This window comes from Chelonia mydas, chromosome 1 (genome assembly GCF_015237465.2).
Source record: "Chelonia mydas isolate rCheMyd1 chromosome 1, rCheMyd1.pri.v2, whole genome shotgun sequence".
NCBI classification, from domain to species: Eukaryota; Metazoa; Chordata; order Testudines; family Cheloniidae; genus Chelonia; species Chelonia mydas.
This window is the reverse complement of record NC_057849.1, coordinates 263,237,419-263,259,647: the sequence shown is the minus strand read 5'-3', so window position 1 is coordinate 263,259,647 and position 22,229 is coordinate 263,237,419. Positions and strand designations below refer to the sequence as shown.

The window sequence follows — 22,229 nt, the reverse complement described above, 5'->3', positions numbered from 1 at the left end:
AATGCAGTTTCAGTCTATTTCTTCCCCATTCATTTTCTGGAGATGCAAAAGGAGATATATGATCAGGAATACTTTTGGGGGGGATGTGTTCCTCCTTTCTCTAGCTTTCTTACTTTCAAATAGTGTAACTAAAAAGGATAATCCTAGCAGCCAGCAAGCAATTTTATATTTGAAGTAAAAACATTATTTATACTCCAGACATAGTCCAGCCATACAAAACAAGAGAAATCACATATATTATGTAAGACAGGGTCAAACACTACATTTCTACTCGTACTCTTTAACTTAGAAGCCAGATCATTTCCCCACATTGAAGAGTGGATATACATGGTTTATTGCTACAGTATTGTATTATTATGCCTCCCTATAATTTTTTATTTAAAACTGGCACCCTATTAAATATGGAATTGTATGCTGCTGAAAATAATTATGTTGAGTCAGAAGTTTCAGGAATCTATTGCAGTACAATTTTGGTGCAGTGAATATTGATTTGTACTAGGCTTATGTAATAAGACCAAAAAAATCAGAAAATTGAACTCCTGAGCATCCATATCTTTGTCTTTAGAGCTGGATAGACCATTGGAAACTGAAGCTATGTGGCTCTAACCACTCCTACAAAACAAAACAGCTTCCAAGGCAAACTTCACTTAACTGGTGGAGATAGAAACACGTGACAACCAAAGCGGTCTAGTGAGGCAGGCAAACCAGTGGATGCAGTTGAACTTGCCAACAGCTCTCTTCTTAAGTTGTGTTTTGGCATTCTTATATATTCTTCAAATCTATGTGTGTTGAATAAACTGATTATCTGTATATCTAAAGCAAAATTTCAGGTAAACTTATTTTCCAGCTTCCATACTCTGTTTAGCACAGAGGACCATAGCCTCAATAGATATAAATCAGCATAGTGTCATTGAGGCCAAGGGAGGTATAGCAATTTACACCAGCTGAGGATGGGGCTATGCCAATTTACATCAGATGAAGATCTGGCCCAAACTATACAATTAATCTCATAGGCCCTGGTTCAGGGAAGCATTTAAGCACATGCTTAACTTTAAAACAATGGGATTTAAGCAAGGGACACTTTCTTGAATCAGGGCTATAGTATCCAGTTACGTACATGCCATAGATTGTAAATATTAGTCTATTTTATACATCACCTTGCAGAATTTCATGATTTCTTTTAAAAATGCCACATACATGTATTTTAAAACAGAAAAATGACTGGGAGCTTCATTTATATATAAAGACTGGCAGAAAATAGGACACTAACTTGGCAGCTGACATCCATTCCAGCCTCTAGTAGCACCTGTACAACAGCTTTGTGGCCATTACGTGCAGCAAGATGCAAAGGTGTGTGTTTCCTAGTATTGCAGCTCATCAGGTTTGGATATGCACTGATGATCATCTTCACTACCTGCAGACGCCCATATAGTGCTGCCAGATCCAAAGGAGTTTCTAATTTATTGTTTCTTATTGTAGGGTCTGTTAGTTCTTCCAGTAAAACAGCAACTACTTCTGAATGTCCATATTGAGCTGCACAGTGCAAAGCCGTTTCATTTTCATTGTTCTGTTAAAAAAGAAAATCTTAAGAAGTTCATGTTCAATAACACAGAATGCTAACTCTGCCTTTACTAACCCATTGTAAATAAAAGCTTTGAAATATGATGCCATTTAAACACTGGGAAACAAATCTACCGAAGTGTTACTAATTTAGTAAGAATGTCTCTAATCAAGCCTGGTGACCCTCCAGCAATTCAGCTTTGCCCACACTGGTCGTAGCCATCTTCTTTACCATACTGCTAGTGGAAGAAATTTCAGTGCCTGTTGCCCCTGACCATCTGGCAAGACCTGTTACCTCTCTCTTGACCCAGCTTCCTCTGAAATTACAGTTCAAGATCTTTTGCTCAGAAATGCTCTAACAGCACCCAACTTAATAGTCTGCCCTGCCACAACGGGTCATTTGAAATAAAAGCAAAGTTTGTTAAGATAGTAGAGAAATACAGAGAAAACTTGGAAAATGAAAATTGTTTAAATAACATTTTAATCATTTAGCATCTAACTATAAATATTGCTGCTAAAGACAACTATAAACCTTTGTGGCAAGATCTTTGTGTGATAATCAGAGCCCAGACACCTCCAGGGGAGAACAGGGGGTTTGAACCCAAAAGAATAAGCCGCTGAATCAACTGATTCTATATAATGTTATTGTGCTATAAAAATATGCGGAGTAAGATCTTTCATGAAAACATTTAATGTTATAAACTTAATGGTTATTATGAGATATGTATACAGACTGTGGTTATGATTTATGTAGTTGTGTTTACAGAAAACCATTCTCATGATCTGTACTACAGCTTCACTGCCACCTCACAGCGGGGTGGAGGGCAGTTAGGCAGGGAGGGGCAGCCTTCTCAACCAGAGGAGACTAGCTCCAAGCCCCTAGCATTGTACCATCCAAGAAAAGACAAATGATGGGCCATTAGAGTTAATGGAAAGTCATTGAGACAACTGGGAATTCTCCCCAATCTGAATAACCATGAGTCATCATGCCAGGAAGGGGGGGGGGGGGGCGGAGGAGAGAGAAGCCTTTCAAAAAGGAGAATAGAAACTGAAGCTTTCATCCACAAACTGTCTGTGAAACACTGGATCCCCCCTACAGTTAGGGGGTAGGTTGGCAAAATGTGCAAAGGCAATAGGTAACTTGTATTAGAAAAGGAATTTTATCTAATATAGAATTGCAAGGCCTGAGGCTGCGTCTTTATGCTTATTTACTGTGCAACTTGTATATGTTAGCTCTCCCTTACTATTTCATCTTTGAAAATGTGGTTTGTCCATTAAATAAAGCTTTTGTTTATTTTTACCCCAAGCAGGTATCTGGTGTGCAAGCTAGGTGGAACATGTGTGCTAAAGTGAACTGATAACTGGGGGACTCATCTTCCATAACCAGTTTGGTTCAAACACCTCCTTGGGTCCACATCCTAACCAATATAGAGAGTAAGCAATATCTTCTTTGACTGCACTCTTCCTGTCTTGCAGACAAACTACAATGGTTGAGATTTTTGAGATCCTTTTTATGCTCTAATGACTCCCAGTGCATCTTTGATGATACAAGTCTCAGTTAAGAAAAGCTCTGTAAACAGTTTGTCCCCAATACCATACCCCAAACCACAAGTACAAGTCATTCATACAGGCCTAAATTTTCAAAACGTTGTGAACAAAACTGCACTAAAATAAACAGGCAATTGAAGCCTAATTTTCATGCACACTTACAGAAATTATGTATGCACATCAGATAATTACAATAAAATAGGCAATTATGGTACATTGTGCATGCAATTCCCTTATCTGCATATGCAATGGAAGTAGTTTCACATAGAAATTAGATGTGTAGCTGCATCCACATTTTGTATGGATAATATTTAAAATGTGGGCCCTAGAAATTTTATAAAGGTTCAGAAGTTTAATATAAAATTATAAATCAGATATAGCTACCCATCAAATATACAATTGAATTTTTAATCTGAAGGGTTATAACTTTTTTAGTCATTCATGGATGATATATAAAAGCATCTGGAATCTCATGTCAATATTTTGATATATTTGTCTGAAAACAATTCAATTCCATTTTCATTAAATCATCTGCAGTTCACACATCCCTAATGATCTGGCTATTTATATTTTCCTAAGGATGATTCAAACAAAATGTGTTTAGCTGCAAACATATAGGTATCTAAAGATACCAATTAGTCCAAAATCCTAATACGGTAGGATGGGATGAAAATTAACTCCTTTTGAATAATGAATACCTGACCTGAATTGTTATATGAGAACATATTTAAAGAAAAATAGATTTTAAAACACTATTTTTAAATAAGAGCTTTTGTAAACCACAGTTCTCTGAAAAATATTGTTCTACATTTTTTGCATAAACCCGCATATGCCCACTGGCATAAGTAAAACTATACTTGGATTAAAGATAAGACAAACTGATTTTGAAATTAAAAAAATAGGCATTGCTGAACTAGAAATAGATCCAATTTGGAAAAGACCTGATATTAATTAAACAATATATATCTGCTAATAGAACAGGCAATGTATATCCTGTGTTATACCTTTAATTAACCTTAATAATACAAAATAACCTCACACCCCTCCAAAAAAAATATCAACGGATGGAATTATTCGTGAACGAGAGACAGAATAACTGACTTTTAAAGAGAGAGTTCCAACCTATTTGGGAACCCTGTACAATATTTGTCTAACTAATTTGACAGACTGTCAGTATTCCCCTGAAATACTTTATCCTGTAAGTAAGTAGTGATACTAGTGAGGAACATTAAGTGGGTTCCTACAGTCAGAATACTCTGAATGTAGGAGGGGTGGGAGAGGTTCTCCAGAGACAGAAGACAGGATTTGTATAGAGTAGTTCCGCCCAACTTGTCTTGGAGATAAGATCTGAGCTGAACTTAATGTATTTTTGTTCATTTCTGTGTTAATAAAATCAACTCCCATGAAGGAAGGAGTTTGGACTCTGCATAAGGTGTGGACTGTATTTGAAAACATACTGGCAATGGCATGCTCATCACCAAGAATTGAATCATCCCACCAGATCTGTGCATTGAAGAAAAAAGGCGGGGGTGATCAGCCATCTCCACAGCACTGTTTCCCTGCCCTTTGGATGCCACAGAATGCACTCTGCAAGGTGATACTGGGGAGGGTGTAGAGAATGGATTGGCTGGAAGAGAAACAGGAGGCAGGTCAGAGGGAAGGGGGATACAATTACCACTTCCAGCCCTATGAAGTTCAGGTGGAAAAAATAATACAGCCTGGGTCTGTATTATATTTTCCACTGAGCCCCTCCTGAGGATCCTGAGAACAGCCTTGCCAGGGTGTGGTTGAAGAAGGGGAGTGCGGGGGAGTAGGGTGGGAACCCAGGAACTAGAGCCAGTGAAGAGGCACTGGGTATCCACACAAACAGCCCTGACCTTCTATGACACATGCCAAACTGTTGAGATCCACCAGGCAGGGTAGACAAACCTTGCTCTCCACTGAAATGATGGGAAGGAACTTTGCAAGGGGATCCTTACAAAATTCCTGCCCCAGAGACCCCTCATGTTTACTTTTACCATAGGAATGAATTAACTTGACCTATGGAAAGTAAAAATCTAACATGGCTATGACCCACTGAGGCACGGTGACAACAAGGACTTAGAGACATCAAAAGCATGAGTTGGTACACATACTAGACAGATAAATGGGTGATCCTAAATGGACCACATTCACCTCCTGCCATATAACAGGTTGACAGTGCTTGCTTGAAGCACTCCACCCTGTTATCAAGTGTTGATCCTGCTGGAAAAAGTTAAGCAGGTTCTCCTGAGTCACTCAGGCAAAGAGCTTGTTACTCTATTTGGTTATAATGGAGTTGGGAGTGTCTTTCTAGAAAGGGGTAATGGCTGGTTAATCCTGTAGTAGGAACCCTAAGGGCAGCTATGACTGGAGAGAACTCTTGAGCTTGATGTTAATTTCTTTGTTAAAGCCATGCCCTAGGAAGGGATTTGTTTTTTATTCTTTTGGTGTGCAGACTTTGTTTTACAGTAAGTTTGGAAAGACACCTGCCCTTCTTCTTTCCTTGCTTCAGGAATGGACTAGTAAACTAAGGAAGACAGTGAAAGGGCCATGTACAGCCCAAATATTTCCAATCAAACAGCTCGCTCCATCCAAAAACAAACAGAAATCAGAACTCACCCCAGGCCCAATACAGTCAAGTATTTTTTTTAAATTAAAAATCCAGAGTATTTTAAGACAGACTAAAGACCCAATCTTCTCCCCACTCCTCTAATAATCCTCATTCACCGAACTATTCCAGCCTAGAGCAAATGTAGAGTTGTGAAAGTAGGACTTTGAGAGCTTGCTTATTTGAGCTCTCTAATATGAGGTCTGCATTTTTCCAGAGATTTGTGTGCTTCTTTCAGTTTGTTAATTTAGGGGCTTCCATAGCTGTTTGAACTTTCTGCTATCTTGCCTTGTCGAGGAATTGGGTTCCGTGACCTACTAAGGCCTGGTCTGCCCAGAAAACTACACATATTTTATGACAAATCAACCACTGGGTGATTTAAATACAGGGATGAGATTAATGTTAACCTTCAATTAAGAAAATGTCTGCATTTCCATAACTGTTTTCTGCTCTTGGATGCATATATGCGGCTTCCATTATCTTATCATAGTTTTCTGGAGAACATAAACTGGGTGGGGGTGGGGGATGGAAAAGGAATGATTTGGGCTATCTAGAGATCATGAGAGAATAGTGAAAGGTTGTTCTCACATAAACTAGCCTTGGACAGTTCCCAGCAAGAAAACCTAAGTCCAGTGGTTAGCCAGATCAGAAGATCAAACAAACCAGCACAAGGACATTTAAGAGAACTAAGTATCTGTAGACTAAGTATGTTTGCAACAGAAATGTAGTAAAATTCCAGAATTATCTACCAGATGCTACAAATGCCAGCTGCAAGAAAATAAATATGTTTAAATAATCATTTAATTAAGAGCTGAGGACCATTTACTCTTCTTGTTGCGAGATATTATATTTCTCTTCATTTCTCTCCTTTAGGGAAGCAGCTATTGCCTATTAAGGTACTGAGCTTTTTTAATCAATGACACTCAGATCTCTCCCCATTTTTTTTCTTGTAAGTGCAGTTCAAGTTGCTTTATGCATACCCTGAATGCTTGGGAGGAGACAACCCACATCCTCATTTAAAAATGGAGGGTGGGGGGAAGAATAGATTTTTTTTTATTAAATACAGAATCCAAAAAAGACATTTTCTTAGCCTATTTTGGGCTTGATCCTTGCACCCACTGAAGTCACTGAAGTGACATCAATAAGAACACGTAATACCTATACCTCATTCTGATGATTCAGGGACCCCAATAAATGTATCAAAAGTTAATTATTAACATGTTATTACAGCAATAAGGACATCCAGCACTCCTTTCCTCATCTTATAGCAGATTTTTGAACAGGTACTAGAGGCACTACAGAAATATAAAACAAGATTACTTTTGTAATGAAAAATACAATCTGATGCACTGAAGCATGCTGCTCTAAATTAAATGCATAAAGTTCTGGAAAAGTCTGTGCCAGATGCTGAGAAAAGGGCAGAGACAGTTAACAGACTGTAGGGAGGAAAATTCCTAGAAACATCATCAGTGTCCATGTCATTTCTCTAAATGTGTTAATGTTCATATTTTGTCAATAAATGTAGAAAGATCACAATTTGAACCAGGTAGTCATCCTCCATATCTTTCATTTTTTATACCTGATTATGTTTTCAAGTTTTTCTTGCACTACTCACATTTACATATTGAGCCATCTGGTGGCTATCCTTTGGTGCATGTTAACTTTTAAAAACATATATTATGGCTTCTTAATATACATACATATTTTGATGAGAAATTATAATTGCCACAAGAAATGCTTGAATAGATGGAACTATATTTATGAAAGTATTAGCCTGAACATATACTGACAATTATATATTTTATAGTACCTATAGTTTTAAATGATATATGATGCATTAATTTATTAATGAATCCAGATCTCTCATTCGTCAATCAATCTACAGCCAAATTATAATTTAAACATTTTCGGCATTCCACATCAGTTTGGTTTAAACATTTTTCCATTTTGCAAATCAACCCTCTTACATTTTGTAACTCAATCTACATACCTTTCACATTAGCTAAAATATATCTATGTAAATAATGCCTTCACTAATCTTAATCATATATTATTTGCCCTACAGTTATTGATCTATGTTTATTCTGGAGAGTTGTCAGTCTACATTTCCCTCTCCCATGATTGTCATGCAATTGTTGGCCTCCTTACTGGTTATAAGACACAGTTTTACATAACTGGAACAGTAGGGGGCATTCAGAGCTTAAAATGCTGAATATGTTTCTATGACATTAGCAGATTATATTTTAAATCTGTAGCAAATATTTCTGCTTACTTACAATACCATATATGAAATCTATTAATTGATATGTTTTGTGTATGTAATACTATTATGTAGGACATGCTGCTCTCATTTGCTGTACATCTTTGATTCTTGCTCTGTTCTTTAATATTGTTTTCTTTTCAGAAACATTTATTTTACATAACATTGCAATAACCTATGTGACAAGTAAGGGTATGTTACAAAATTAATATATACAATTTTTAATCATGCCCAAAATTATCCCTTTCTGCAGAAAAACCCAGAGAAGAGAAAATAGTAAGGCAAGCCATACAAAAAACTGACTTTGCATGGGTGGGTGAGAAATGTGATGGCCAAGAAGTGGCAGAGAGCATGGCTATAAAACAAGGAAGAGTCTGAGGATGTGTGGGAAATTATATATTCAACTCCACAGATCCTGAGGCATTTATGTGGAATACCATGCTCTCTGTGCTTCACTCAGACCCTTTCCTTTCTGACAGCATAGCCAGGTCAGTTGCCTTGCCACACTGCCATTGGCTATCTACCTGTGACTGTGCCTTACTTCTCCCTCCAAGGGAAGAAGAAGCTGCATGGAAGACTTAATGCTGCATGGAACATTAAATAATATGGCAATTTGCCATATAAATCCATAGACTCATGGATATTTGAGTTGGAAAAGATCTATAGTATATAGTTATCAAGTCTAATCCACTGCCAGTGAGGGCTTGTTCCCTACAGTATATTATCTAGTGCTCCTTCCAATCAGTTTTAAAACCTGTCAAACTATAATGCTTCCACTTCTTTCCTTGGGGGCTGTTAACAGATCAATCTTACCATGATTTTTTTTTCTTCTTTTCACCTGATTACTTCTAATTACATCCCTTTGTACCACATTAAAAATGTGTCTCTCTCCTTGTTACTCCCATCAAGAATTTCTAAACAGATATCATGTATTCCACTCGGTATTTTGTTTTTCAAAATCTTATTTTTTCTCCACAAGCCTAAGTATTCTTATTTTGTTACTACCTTTTGCAGCAGAATTATATTTAATCTCATTTCATATGTTTGAGCATTAGTTTGTGAGGCCTAATAACTATTTGAATCCCACTTACCTATAAATTAGTTGTATGTGATTTGGATTTGTATGTGATCATGGATTCCTATGATGGTTAGGTGTACACAAAATAATGAACAACTGAATTACGGGATTTTTTGAACTCTCTAGGCCCCCCATTCCCCTCCAGTTTGACTCCTCTCAATCTGAAAGAAAAGTTGTTAGCCTACTCTTGCTATTGGTGAGTGTCTGCTGCAATAAATGTTCCTTAGGGAGGGCCTTTGTGATGGCACAGGCTAAACACACACACAAAAATAATCAGCTAAATGGGTTTAAAATTCATTTCTCTGTAGTCAACAGCAGAAACCATGGGTTCCATATAGCAGCATACTACAAACCCTCGGGGAGGGCCAGCCAGGATGCCTAAAATTAATCTGAGCAGAGGGCACAGGGAAAGGGGAGGGACACAGAATAGGAAGACTGAGTTTCCATTCCCATTTCATCCTGAAAGAGATGGAAGCACAGCTCTAAGCACTCTGACTGATGTGAGAAAATGCTGGTAGTGCTTAGTAAAGGTATAGAGATAATGCCCAGTTGCTGCTTTGCACAGCTCATCAACTATCATTTCTCCTCTTTCTGTGCAGGAGATGGCAACAACCCAAGTGGAATGTGCCCAAATTCTGATCTGGCACAGGGTCTCAGCTGCTGCACAGGCTTCTTGAAAACTGGATCTGATCCAGCTGGCTGTGAAATAGCTTTACACCCTCTCTCCCTCTTTAGACAGCTAGTAAAAGATCAGTCAGTCCACACTATGGAAGTATTCATTCCTGGTTAAGTAAAACTTAAGGGTGCTTCTCAAATCTTAGTTGTGCCACATTTTATCTTTGCCTGGAGGCAGAGTCAGAAATTTGGGAAGGAAATGTCAAATAAAAGGGGAGAAAACTGAGGGAAGAAAACTGGAGTAAGCCTTAACTAATACCTTATCCCTGTGAAAAGTTAACTATGATGGATGGCAAGATAAGGCCACAGTTTCCACAATCTTCATAGCTGAAGTTGTTTCTAATTAGATTGTAAGATTTTTTTCATCTGGAGTGTGTCTTCTTAGTATCTAGCAAAATCCTGATCAGGGTCCAGAGGCACTATAGTAATTCACATAATATGTTTATTTCAATGGCACTACAAACACCACTTCCAAGGTAAAAAGATGTTTGTCTGTTGCACTGAATGGCTTAAAATGACAGTTTACTTAGTTTCTCTACCACAAGAGGGAGAAACTAAGGAACAAATGGGAGTCTCAATAAATGAATGTTTCAGAATATTAGACACGAGAGGGGAATTGGCCACTGTACCATCCTCTACCATGTCATTTACTGCACTAAGAGACAAGATATCAATACTGGATAAGTCTCTTGTTCAGGGATAGGAAAGTATCATAGAATCATAGAATCATAGAATATCAGGGTTGGAAGGGACCCCAGGAGGTCATCTAGTCCAACCCCCTGCTCAAAGCAGGACCAATCCCCAACTAAATCATCCCAGCCAGGGCTTTGTCAAGCCTGACCTTGAAAACTTCTAAGGAAGGAGATTCCACCACCTCCCTAGGTAACGCATTCCAGTGTTTCACCACCCTCCTAGTGAAAAAGTTTTTCCTAATATCCAACCTAAACCTCCCCCACTGCAACTTGAGACCATTACTCCTTGTTCTGTCATCAGCTACCACTGAGAACAGTCTAGATCCATCCTAATGGAACTCCCTTTCAGGTAGTTGAAAGCAGCTATGTGTTCCAGTCCCCTAATCATTTTTGTTACCCTCCGCTGGACTCTTTCCAATTTTTCCACATCCTTCTTGTAGAGTGGGGCCCAAAACTGGACACAATACTCCAGATGAGGCCTCACCAATGTCGAATAGAGGGGAACGATCACGTCCCTCGATCTGCTGGCAATGCCCCTACATATACATCCCAAAATGCCATTGGCCTTCTTGGCAACAAGGGCACACTGTTGACTCATATCCAGCTTCTCATCCACTGTAACCCTTAGGTCCTTTTCTGCTGAACTGCTGCCGAGCCATTTGGTCCCTAGTCTGTAGCGGTGCATGGGATTCTTCCGTCCTAAGTGCAGGACTCTGCACTTGTCCTTGTTGAACCTCATCAGATTTCTTTTGGCCCAATCCTCTAATTTGTCTAGGTCCCTCTGTATCCTATCCCTACCCTCCAGCGTATCTACCTCTCCTCCCAGTTTAGTGTCATCTGCAAACTTCCTGAGGGTGCAATCCACACCATCCTCCAGATCATTTATGAAGATATTGAACAAAACCGGCCCCAGGACCGACCCTTGGGGCACTCCGCTTGATACCGGCTGCCAACTAGACATGGAGCCATTGATCACTACCCGTTGAGCCCGACAATCTAGCCAACTTTCTATCCACCTTATAGTCCATTCATCCAGCTCATACTTCTTTAACTTGCTGGCAAGAATACTGTGGGAGACCGTGTCAAAAGCTTTGCTAAAGTCAAGGGACAACACATCCACCGTAGTAACCCTTTGTGTAAAATCCAGAAGGTTTGACTTTTATAACATGGGAGGGACACCTTGTTTTCTGAGAGGATACAATTCAGTATTTTGCCCCAAAAGTGGATGCTTTGAGGACCATGATTCCAGAAGGAAAGGTCTCCCCCACCAATAGGATTTGTCATGCCATTAGGAACAAGCTTAATGCATTAGCTGTCAGAAGAAGAGCAGGGTGTTTGATTTGATTTAAACTATTAATTGCAAGCAAAATCTTTGAGAGACTTCACATCATTTTTAGGGTTAGTGGCACAAAATTCTAGATTCTGCTTTATCTCAGACAACCAGTAGATGGAAGATCTGAATACGTAGGAAGAATCATTAGGAGCCAAGAATTGAATGGGACTTTGATAAAAAAAATCTTTCTGGTAACTTCCACCACCATTCTATCTAAGGAATCCTTGAAGGAGACGTTGGAATCCAAGATTAAATCAGCTATCTTTGACCAGTGCAGGACTACAAAATCCACTTGACAGGTCAAATCACCGTATTTCTGTAAATTCCTGAGGAAGCTACTGTGGCACTGATAGCTAGCCGGCCCAGGTCACAACCACAAAGAAGTGTTAATTGTATCCATTCACTTGTTAGTGGATATCAAAGAGATGTTAAGTGAGTTGGTAGGCATCATTCACTGATGTTGATAAGAAATCAAGGAAAATGTATTGATGGTATTGTTTTCATCTGTCTGTATCCTGTACTGAGTGCATCCAATGAAGTGAGCTGTAGCTCACAAAAGCTTATGCTCAAATAAATTTGTTAGTCTCTAAGGTGCCACAAGTACTCCTTTTCTTTTAATTAACCTTAAGATCAAAGATGTGTATACTCTGCATGAAACTAATGAATATTGCCTGTATTGTTTTCACTTATCTATCTCTGTTATAATGAATGGCTGGCAATTACCTTATGTAAATCAGTGTAACTGGATTACATGTATATGCGTGGGAAGTAGAAGGTTAACCTCAAAGATTTCAGAGTAGTCTCTAAGGTGCCACAAGGACTCCTCCTTGTTTTAACCTCAAAGAGTGGGTCATTGAATGTCCCACAATGGGAAATCTATGGACACATGCTATGCTGGGAACACCTGCCAAAGTGTTTTCAGCTTGTCTTGCTATGAGCAAGATCTATAAAATACTGGATCCTGGGAGAGATTGTTAATTTCTGGACTGCCTGGGTTCTGGGTGGTAAAAGGGGGCTGGAATGCTTAATGGGACTGTCTGTGACTCCAGGATAAAACTAATATAGTGATACAGGAGTACACTTTTGTTACCAGATTGGTGAAATCTAATGATAGAATATACCACCACTTTGGGCTGTCTGTCCTATTTTCTGACAGTCGGTCCTGAGTTTGTCATTCTTAACTGTGAGTCACTCCAGGCATTGTGACATCTACATCTTCTGAACAGTCTTGTTTGTCATCCATGAAGGTAAATGCTGTCTACATAAAATTTCAGGCACAGGGCAAGCTCTTTCTTTCTTTTCCACCCCCAGGAAAAGGGTGGCTCTGAAGGATCCAGTTTCTCCTGTGGCCTTCCAAGTCTCATAGGTTCAGACATTCCTCAGACCATTTTCCCAGTCTTTGTTTGAGACTCCTTGCTAAATCAGCAGGCTGCACCTCAGGCTCAATCTGACACCTCACCTTCCTGAGGAGGTAACTGGGGAGGCAACAAAACAACAAGACTTAGGAAGTGCCAAAGCCTGGCACTTATACTCATGGATTTAGTCTTAGGGGCTGAGGCAAATAATTGTCTGTACAAAGTTATGGAAGTTTCCCAGGAAGGTCTTAGCCAGACTCTGAGGATTTTTCTTTGGAGGATAGAAAAAAGATTTTTTTAAAAGTATAAGCCTTCATGAAGCATTTATTACTCCACCTAACGACTGTGGGGGTAGGGACATAGACTGAAAGGGGCTGACAACCCTTACCTCATCTTCTGACTCATCTGTTCTTTCAGGGCGGGCCTCGTCTCTTGCAAGTGAGTTCTTTTTGTCTTTGTGTAGGCTAACAGGGATGGTTTGCCCTTTGGCAGGGACCTGCACAGCCTCAGTAAGGCCAGTAAGTGTTCATTATTCCTATATGCACTGGCAGCAGCTCCTGGCAAATCATTACTTCAGGAAGCAGAAAATGTGCTTTTTCTTCAGATTTAGAGTATAGCTGGTCAAAATTTTTATCATGAAAAATTTTCATTTGGTTTGATTTTTGTAATGAAAAATTTAATAATAAATTAAATGCAATTTTTATTTCATTCAGAAAAGGAGGGAACTCTCCCTCCCTTCAAAAAGACATGCAATTTTTCAGTTTGAAGCAAACCGAATATTTTCATTTAGTTCATTTTGAATGTTTTTCTTAAAAAATAAAAAAAAAATAAAAAAATTCTAATGGAAATGAAAAGTTTCCATTTCTTTCTAATTTTTTTAATGAAAAAACAACAACATCTTTTCCAACCAGCCCTACTTCTCCAAGTGTGCTGACAAAGAACCCAGGAGCTATAAGGAAGCCTGAGAAGTCTCTTCAAGATGGTGGCCAGGTATCGCCATAGTGGTTGCCTTGCGTCTTTCTTGCATAGAGGCAGCACTCAACTGCAGAAGAGTGCATCACATTGACAATGTGATAATCCTGTAACTCAACTGTTCTCATCCTTGTCAGGTGCTGGTTCCAGGTAGCCACGCATTGTGGATGGAGCAGAGGTTCAGGATTGGGATAAGGGCAGTGCTGGCACCTGGGTTCAGGCATAGGTTGGGGTCAAAACTGAAATCAGAGTCCATAGACAAAGTCAAATGAGTATCGTAGCTGAAGTCCAGCTACATGCCAAAAGTCAAATGGGATAGATAATAAGACAGAAAATATCATATTGCCTCTATGTAAATCCATGGTACGCCCACACCTTGAATACTGCGTGGTCGCCCCATCTAAAAAAAGATACATTGGAATTGGAAAAGGTTCAGAAAAGGGCAACAAAAATGATTAGGGGTATAGAATAGCTTCCGTATGAGGAGAGATTAATAAGACTGGGACTTTTCAGCTTGGAAAAGAGGCGACTAAGGGGGGATATGATAGAGGTCTATAAAATCATGAGTGGTATAGAGAAAGTAAATAAGGAAGTGTTATTTACTCCTTCTCATAATATAAGAACAAGGGGCCACCAAATGAAATTAATAGGTAGCAGGTTTAAAACAAACACAAGAAAGTATTTTTTCATGCAATGCACTGCCAACCTTTGGAACTCCTTGCCAGAGGGTGTTGTGAAGGCCAATACTATAACGGGGTTCAAAAGGGAGCTAGATAGATTCATGGAAGATAGGTCCATCAATGGCTATTAGCCAGGATGGGCAGGAATGGTGTCCCTAACCTCTGTTTGCCAGAAGCTGGGATTGGGTGATGGGGCATGGATCACCTGATGATAACCTGTCTGTTCATTCCCTTTGGGGCACCTGCCATTGGCCACTGTCAGGGGACAGGATACTGGGCTTAATGGACCTTTGGTCTGACTCAGTATGGCCGTTCTTATGTTCTTATGTTCAAATATGGATGGTCAGAGTCCAAGGGTCTGGGGGTGAGGAGGCAGATGCAGGCTGGAGCGGGTGTATAACAGATCTGGAGCAAGATAAGAACAGGGCATGGACAAGGCTGGAATGGGGCCTAGGCAAGGCTGGGGCAGAAACAGGAACCATCCTCAGAGCAAGTTGGAAGTCTAGAGAATCTGTTATACTGCAAGGCACCGAGAGGTTTCCTGACCAGGTAGTGCCATTACACAGACTAATTTACAGCTCTGGTGGGGTTAGGAAAATACCTGAGCCTAGGGGTCAGTTGACATGGGCTCTGCTCAAGGATCGGCTGCTGTCTGGCCACTAATCCCACAAGTACAACTATTATAAAACATGCATAACAGCCACAGAGGGTCTTACAGTAGCCATATCATTAGTCAATAGCCTGTTGAATAGACCCTGCCCCCTACCTACTATAATGTCTTTTTTGCCAGCATTTGCCATACAGCTGAAAGGATGGATAATTTAGCCCCAGTTACTCAGATATATGCATACCATGTTTGTTTATAGTATATGTTTGCACAATAAATTTGTCTTACGTTACATTCCAAATATTCCAGATAGATAGGAAAATATTGTAATTTACTGCATAAGAGTTTTTTAAGGAAGTGAATATGTTAAAAGTGAGTATGTTGCTTATTGTACTTGATTGTACTGTGAAAGCTAAAGTTTTGCCTTCAAAAGAACTCTAGAAACAAATAGCAATGTCTCAATCTTCCTTAAATATAGTTTTTTTAGTGCCTATGCCCAATTCAGCAGAAAATATATTCTGCACATGCAACATGGAAGACTTTACCAAACCCAAAAATAAATTTCTAGAGCATTAAATTGCATGGAAAACAGACATATTTTGCTGAATCTGGCTGTAACTCTGTCAAGCCTAAACAATACTTAGTTTTATTTTCTGATGACATAAACAAAGATTTTTAATCACTTCACCTGTTCATTCACTCTGGAGTGTGATGGCCCATGATGGATGAGAATCTTCACAATATCTACATCTCCTTTCCAAGCAGCCAAGTGTATAGGAAAATAACCTTTGTTATCTGCCACATTAGTTGATGCTTCATACTGAAGTAATTTGAGAACTATATCCCTGGAAAACAGGGGGGAAGGAGGAAAAAAAGCTAAAAATTGAGAGGACAGCTTGTTTTATAAAGTTTGTTAACATTGTCAAATTGTTTATTCTTAATAACAGATAAGCCAAATCCCACAGTCATTCATGCAAACCTACTGAAATTAATTTGCCTAAGAACTGAATACAGAGCACAAAACGTAGCCCAAAATGGTATATGTGACTGAATTTCATGTTTGTTCTTTATTTTATTGACTGAATAAAGAAATTACGTACTGACAGTAATGCTGGTTCTTTTAACGCATTGCCTCCACAGAGACACACTGTAAGACACATGAGCCTATCCACATAGTCACAGAACCTTTTTAAACAGTAGCTGGCAGTAAGAGAGCACATGCATGTCCCTCCAGACTTACATTCCACAGAATGAAGGTATAAGAATCCCACGCCCTAGTTCCTCTTCCCCTTCAGAAGTCTTGCTATGAGTTGAGCTCTGAAGCACAGCGGAAGAAGGAGGGTCAGTGTGGAAAGCAGTTTATGTAGAGTACAAGCGTTATGGTTGGTAAGTAACCCCTTTTTCTTCTTCATGACATTGCCTCCACAGAGTCTCATAGCAAGAGATCATCTAACGATACCACACTTAGGTGTTTACTAATCTCAATGCAAATCCTGTTTTCATTTTTGGCTTCTTACTCTCCATCTCCCAAGATCAATGAGGAACAAAACAACTTTATTATTTTTTCATCTATATCTGGTTCCTGTTAAAAGAACAGGAGTACTTGTGGCACCTTAGAGACTAACAAATTTATTAGAGCACAAGCTTTTGCTCTAATAAATTTGCTAGTCTCTAAGGTGCCACAAGTACTCCCATTCTTTTTGCGGATACAGACTAACATGGCTGCTACTCTGGTTCCTGGTAGCATTTTTAAATTAAAAAGAAAAGGAGTACTTGTGGCACTTTTGTGGATACAAACTAACACGGATGCTACTCTGAAACCTATTTTTAAATTGTAATTTGTAGGGATTTACCATACTTTATAATAAGAGATTAAATAGAAGGTGCTATATCAAGCTACTGATTTTTAAGCAAAATTCCATATTGATTTCAACAGGGAGTTCTGCTTAAAAAATGATAGTAAGGTATGAGCTACAGTTAGCAAGTATGCTAAAAAATAAATCAGTTGTGTCCTACCTGTAAATTTGTCTTCTCATGGAATGATCTTCTTACAGCCCTGAATAATTAATAAGTTAACTAAACCCATCAGCTAGCAGAGGCAGTTCTTGGCAAGCAAACAGTGGCTCTTTAAGAGCTGGCAGGTACCAAAAACCTTAGGAGTACTTTCAAAGCAGACTGCAATAAAAAATTATTTAATACCTTAAGAACTTAGGCCTTGACTAAAAGTACAGGCAAATGTAAACCCTGAGGAAATAGCTGTGGTCCCTAAATCTGTCCCAAACACTACAATAATAACAATGGCATACTGTCAGAGAGACTGGACGAAGGAGGGAGAAAGCCTACCAGTGACTGAGACACACTCATATCTTGCCACTGAAAGAGCACTGCTGCCTTCAGAAGAAGACATGACAAATCTGGCACAAGGAGGCCAAATAAAGGCTGTGTAGTTCAATGGACCATTGCACTTGGGACTTGAGTGACATCTTATGCGGGACTTTACCTACCACTGAGAAGGTCAAACTGTGAAAAAAGGCCACAGGCAGCAAGGTTAGCCCCACTACTTCTTTGCTCCAAAAGGGGTGGACCCAAGAAATATGTTCAACTACTTCCTGGTGGAAGCAAATGACTGAGAGGTTTGGCATGATGTGGGCTCTTCGGCAGCCAACACTTTTACATTCAACAAAAATGTGCCTTGAACTGCCTCAAGTGGCTGATGGGCATAGTTAACTTAGGAGTTTGCTTCAGGATGAGAGCCATTTGATTGAGAAAATATAATATGTTGTTTAAAGGGTAGCATACTGTACTAGTAAAAAGTTAAAAAACATAGAAGATAATGAATGGAGTACTGCAGCAATTGGGATTAGGTCTAATATTTATTCTATAAACAAAATATTTTGATCAAAATACAACTAAGATGGAGTAGTAAATAAATACAGATTTTATACTTTTGTTTTCTCCAAATCAGATGAATCAGCAAATGATGTAGAACAATGAAATCAAAATTCAGGGAAAGCTAGAGTGTTTATGAGCATGGTAGCTCAGAAGTTGCAGTTTGGGCAGATACAAATTAATGAAGTCTAGAGGAGTTAAAGTTGCCTAAAGAGTATACTTTTAACTGAACACTAAGCAATAAAAAGACCTGGGAGTAAGAACAAACATAACCAAGAACGATTTCAAATAACATATAAGGACATACAATAGAAATATTGGATGGCCATAAATGACATCTTAAAGGAATGTATTACAACATATTAGACTACTAGTAGGCTGCAGTACACAATGATGAACACTGGCAGTAAAAAAGATCATTGGTGAGATATAAAAGGTACAGAATAGAACAATGATAGAAGTGATAGAATCAGCTGGTAAAAAAGTATAATTAGAATAGTTCTGAATTTGATTTTAAGGCGTTTTTCTTTCTAGGTACCCCACAGCACTCTACAAAGCACTGAGTTTACTACGGATAGGGCAGTGATTATGAGGTCAAACATAGCACATTATTCATTCGGTGGTAAACAACCTCTGTGTCCTGGCCAACATTTCTTCTTTTACTAAAATAGCCTTTGATGTTCAAGGTTGTTTGTTATCTTCTACTCTTTCAAAGAGTGCCAAGGTAACCTTAACTTACTACAGACATCTATCAAAAATGTAAAGAATGGATGTCTTTTTAACAGCTCATTTGAAGAGTATGTACTGTGATGCCATGAAACTGATAAGATAAAAGCTGTTTTGATAGGACACAAGAATCAGAGGTCATGGACTAAAGCTAAAAAATAGCTTTAAAGGAGTTTAAGAGAAATGTTCTATATAAATGTGAATAACCACATTAAAGCAATGTTAAAGGTACATATTTAAAATCACAAACAATCAGAAAATGTCAAAATTATGACTCCAGTAACAATGTTGATTGGGCTCCACTGTGCATCCTGTATATTTTATAGTAAATAGTAATATATTTATTATAACATACAAGCTTAACGAGAAAATGGCAGGAACAGACAACGCAATATATCTGCAATACAGCCAATTAATGTTGCTATAGAAAATGCTATTTTTTAATTTTCTGACTATTTGTGATTTTAATTTGCAACCCTAACATTTTAATGTACCTTTTGTCATTTCATTTCTTTTGCTATTTAAAATTAAAAGGGAAAAAAGACATCATCTGTGGTTAATTTTACTGTAAATTGTTTTCATTTACATGTGAATTTCACAAACAAATTTATTGAGGTGAATGGGAAGGGGGCAGAATTAATTTCCACACTTGCAGGTGGTTGTTTTTTGTTTGGCTGGAGAGTGTTTTTAACAGGTTTACATTTTGACAGCTCTTTTGTTACAACACAGAGAGATATTTCCTTTTTTAAAAAGAATAGTAAAAGCTGGATATTTGCTAAATACTATTGAATGTAACAAATATGCAAATACCCAATCATAGGATCTTCAGAAAAATTGCACTCTTGTTTTGTTTTCTGTCCCCGATGATAAGACAGACATTGTTTTTGAACAATTTTGAAACCTGTGTGTACCAGTGTGATATTTACAATTTCCCTCATATACATTTTCCCAGCAGATGCACCTGCTTTGCTCATCCCTTTACTCAAGGAAGCAGCTGTCCTCTTGCCTGTCAAAATGGGCAGGATAAATGTGCACTGTGATCTCTCAGAGTGGTGATGGGGAGACTGAGGCTTCATTAGGTGTTTCTAACTCTTACCAAATTATAATAAGCATGCTTAGAATTGATTTTTAAGTCAGTCGGAGTTGAGGATGCTCTGCAACCGTCAGGAGGTACTTATACCCCATAGGATTGTGCCTTATGTCCATACCAACTTTCAAGTTTCAAATTCTAGCCATTTTTGCTGTAATCCTATTTTTAAAAAATCCTGTCTAAACCTGCCTTTGACTTAAATGGAAGCAGAATTAGGCTAACAATGAGTGTGTTTGAAAGTAATATCCTAAGCTCTTAAAGAAAAAATAGTGTAAGATATGAAAACATTAACTAAATAGATAATGTAAACAGACCTAAAGAGGCATCATATCCTCCTTATGTTCGAGAATGCTAATATGTTATTATGATTAGCCTGAAGTCTATGGCTGGTTCTGGATATCATAGAAACATTTATGCTTCTGCTCATATTTTCACTTTTTAAATAGCAAAGCGGTGGTTTGTGTTCAATACTCCCATATTTTCTGAAATATTCACAGCTAAACTAAAAAAACTGGGCAGTTTTTGCAAGCTAAGCCTTAGTCTTCTGACAATTGGGAATACACAGTTGCACAAGGAATAAATCATAAGAAAAGGCCCATGATGTTTCTGTTTTTTCAAAAAGACAGAGTTTAGTGGACTACATTAATTACTTTGGGCTAATTCCAGGGAGATAAATGACAGTAATTGACTATTCTGGATCTAGCTCCAGGAGTGAAGCTTGGAGGATTCACAATGCTGACCTTAGCATTATTTTCTCTTGTGTCTGTAAATTTATAAATAAAATCAGCACTTATGGGCTGTAAGATGAATATAGTCTACAGTAATAGTAGAGAAATGGCAGGTTTGTGTAATACAATTAATCACACATAATAAATACCCTGTCTTTTCTATCTTAATTCACCTTTCTGCAGTCAAGAGTGTAACTATTTGTGAATAAAATAGATTTAGGAATACAATTATTCTGGGTCTATGTTGTTTTATTTAGGTCTGATCCAAAGCCCACTGAAGTCAGTGCAAGTCTTTACATTAATTTCAATAGGCTTTGAATCAGGCCCTTATCTCCATTCTTGATGTCCAACTCTTCTTCAAACCATGAAAAGACATGACAGTATTAATAGCCCCAATTTAAAAATGGGGTAATCAAGGCAGAGAGGCTAAGAGATTTGCTCAAAGTCAAACAAGAGACAGTGGAACAATCAAAACGGAATCCAGAACTCTGATTCTGACTCTCATTTTCCTGTTCTAATTGTTTGAGCACGATACTGTCTCTTCCATGCCAATCATATAGTCTCAGAAATTCTTCTGTAAATATGCCACTTAGGAAAGGAGTTTAATGCAAATATTTTTGTTAAGTCAATTTATTAGACTGTTTTCACCCATGTTAAGACTGAGAGGTTACTTACCTTGGACTGGAGTTCTTTGAGAATGAGTGTTCCATTTAGGTGCACATGTGCCTTTGATTTGAGACTTTTGGTAGGGTGTCTATTCAGTCTGCACATGTGCCCTTGCTATATTTGTACCCCATACTAAAGATATATAGGGCAGTATCGGACAAACTGTCCTCAGTTATTTCTTTCCTGCAAAGTCCACAAGGCAAAGACAGTGAAGCAGAGGGAAAGGAGGGTAGGTGGTGGAGCACTCATAGGGACAAACATCTCAGAGAATTCCAGTTACTGTACCAGGTAAGTAATCTCTTCTTAAAGTATTGCCCCTACTGGTGCTCCACTTCAGATGACTCCCAAACAGACCCTCTAAGGAGGCAGGGGCTTCGGAGACAGATCTAAGACTATCTGGAAACTGCAGAACCACAGGCAACAAATGCCCTGGTGTGAACTAGAACATAATATTTAGAAAAGGTGTGAACCAAAGCCCATGTCTCAGCTTTGCATATGTCTGCAATTGAAACATTCTTTGATAGGGCTGTAGAGGTAGACTGTGATCTAGTGGTCTGGGCTAATACCCAAGGAGGGGATTGGATATTAGTGGCTTTGCAACAAGAGAGGATATATTGAGAGAACCATTTAGAAAGTCTCTGAGTCAAGACAGGAGCTCCACTAACTCTATGTGCGAAAGAGACAAACAATCTGGGGGAGGCCCGAAAGAATTTAGTCCTTTCCAAATAAAGGGCTAATGCT

At 38.6% G+C, this 22,229-nt stretch overlaps 1 protein-coding gene across 6 annotated transcripts in view; it reads right to left on the bottom strand.

Annotated features, from left to right (window-relative positions):
* ANKS1B (ankyrin repeat and sterile alpha motif domain containing 1B) overlaps window positions 1-22,229 on the bottom strand; it is a 736,839-nt gene that overhangs the window by 610,895 nt on the left and 103,715 nt on the right. For all 6 annotated transcript variants that reach the window (XM_043545507.1, XM_043545504.1, XM_043545515.1 and 3 more), the window contains exons 3-4: window positions 16,078-16,234; window positions 1,271-1,567 (exon numbers count right to left, since the gene is read on the bottom strand). In XM_043545507.1, coding sequence (XP_043401442.1) covers window positions 1,271-1,567; window positions 16,078-16,234 — 454 coding nt within the window. The remainder of the gene's footprint in view (window positions 1-1,270; window positions 1,568-16,077; window positions 16,235-22,229) is intronic.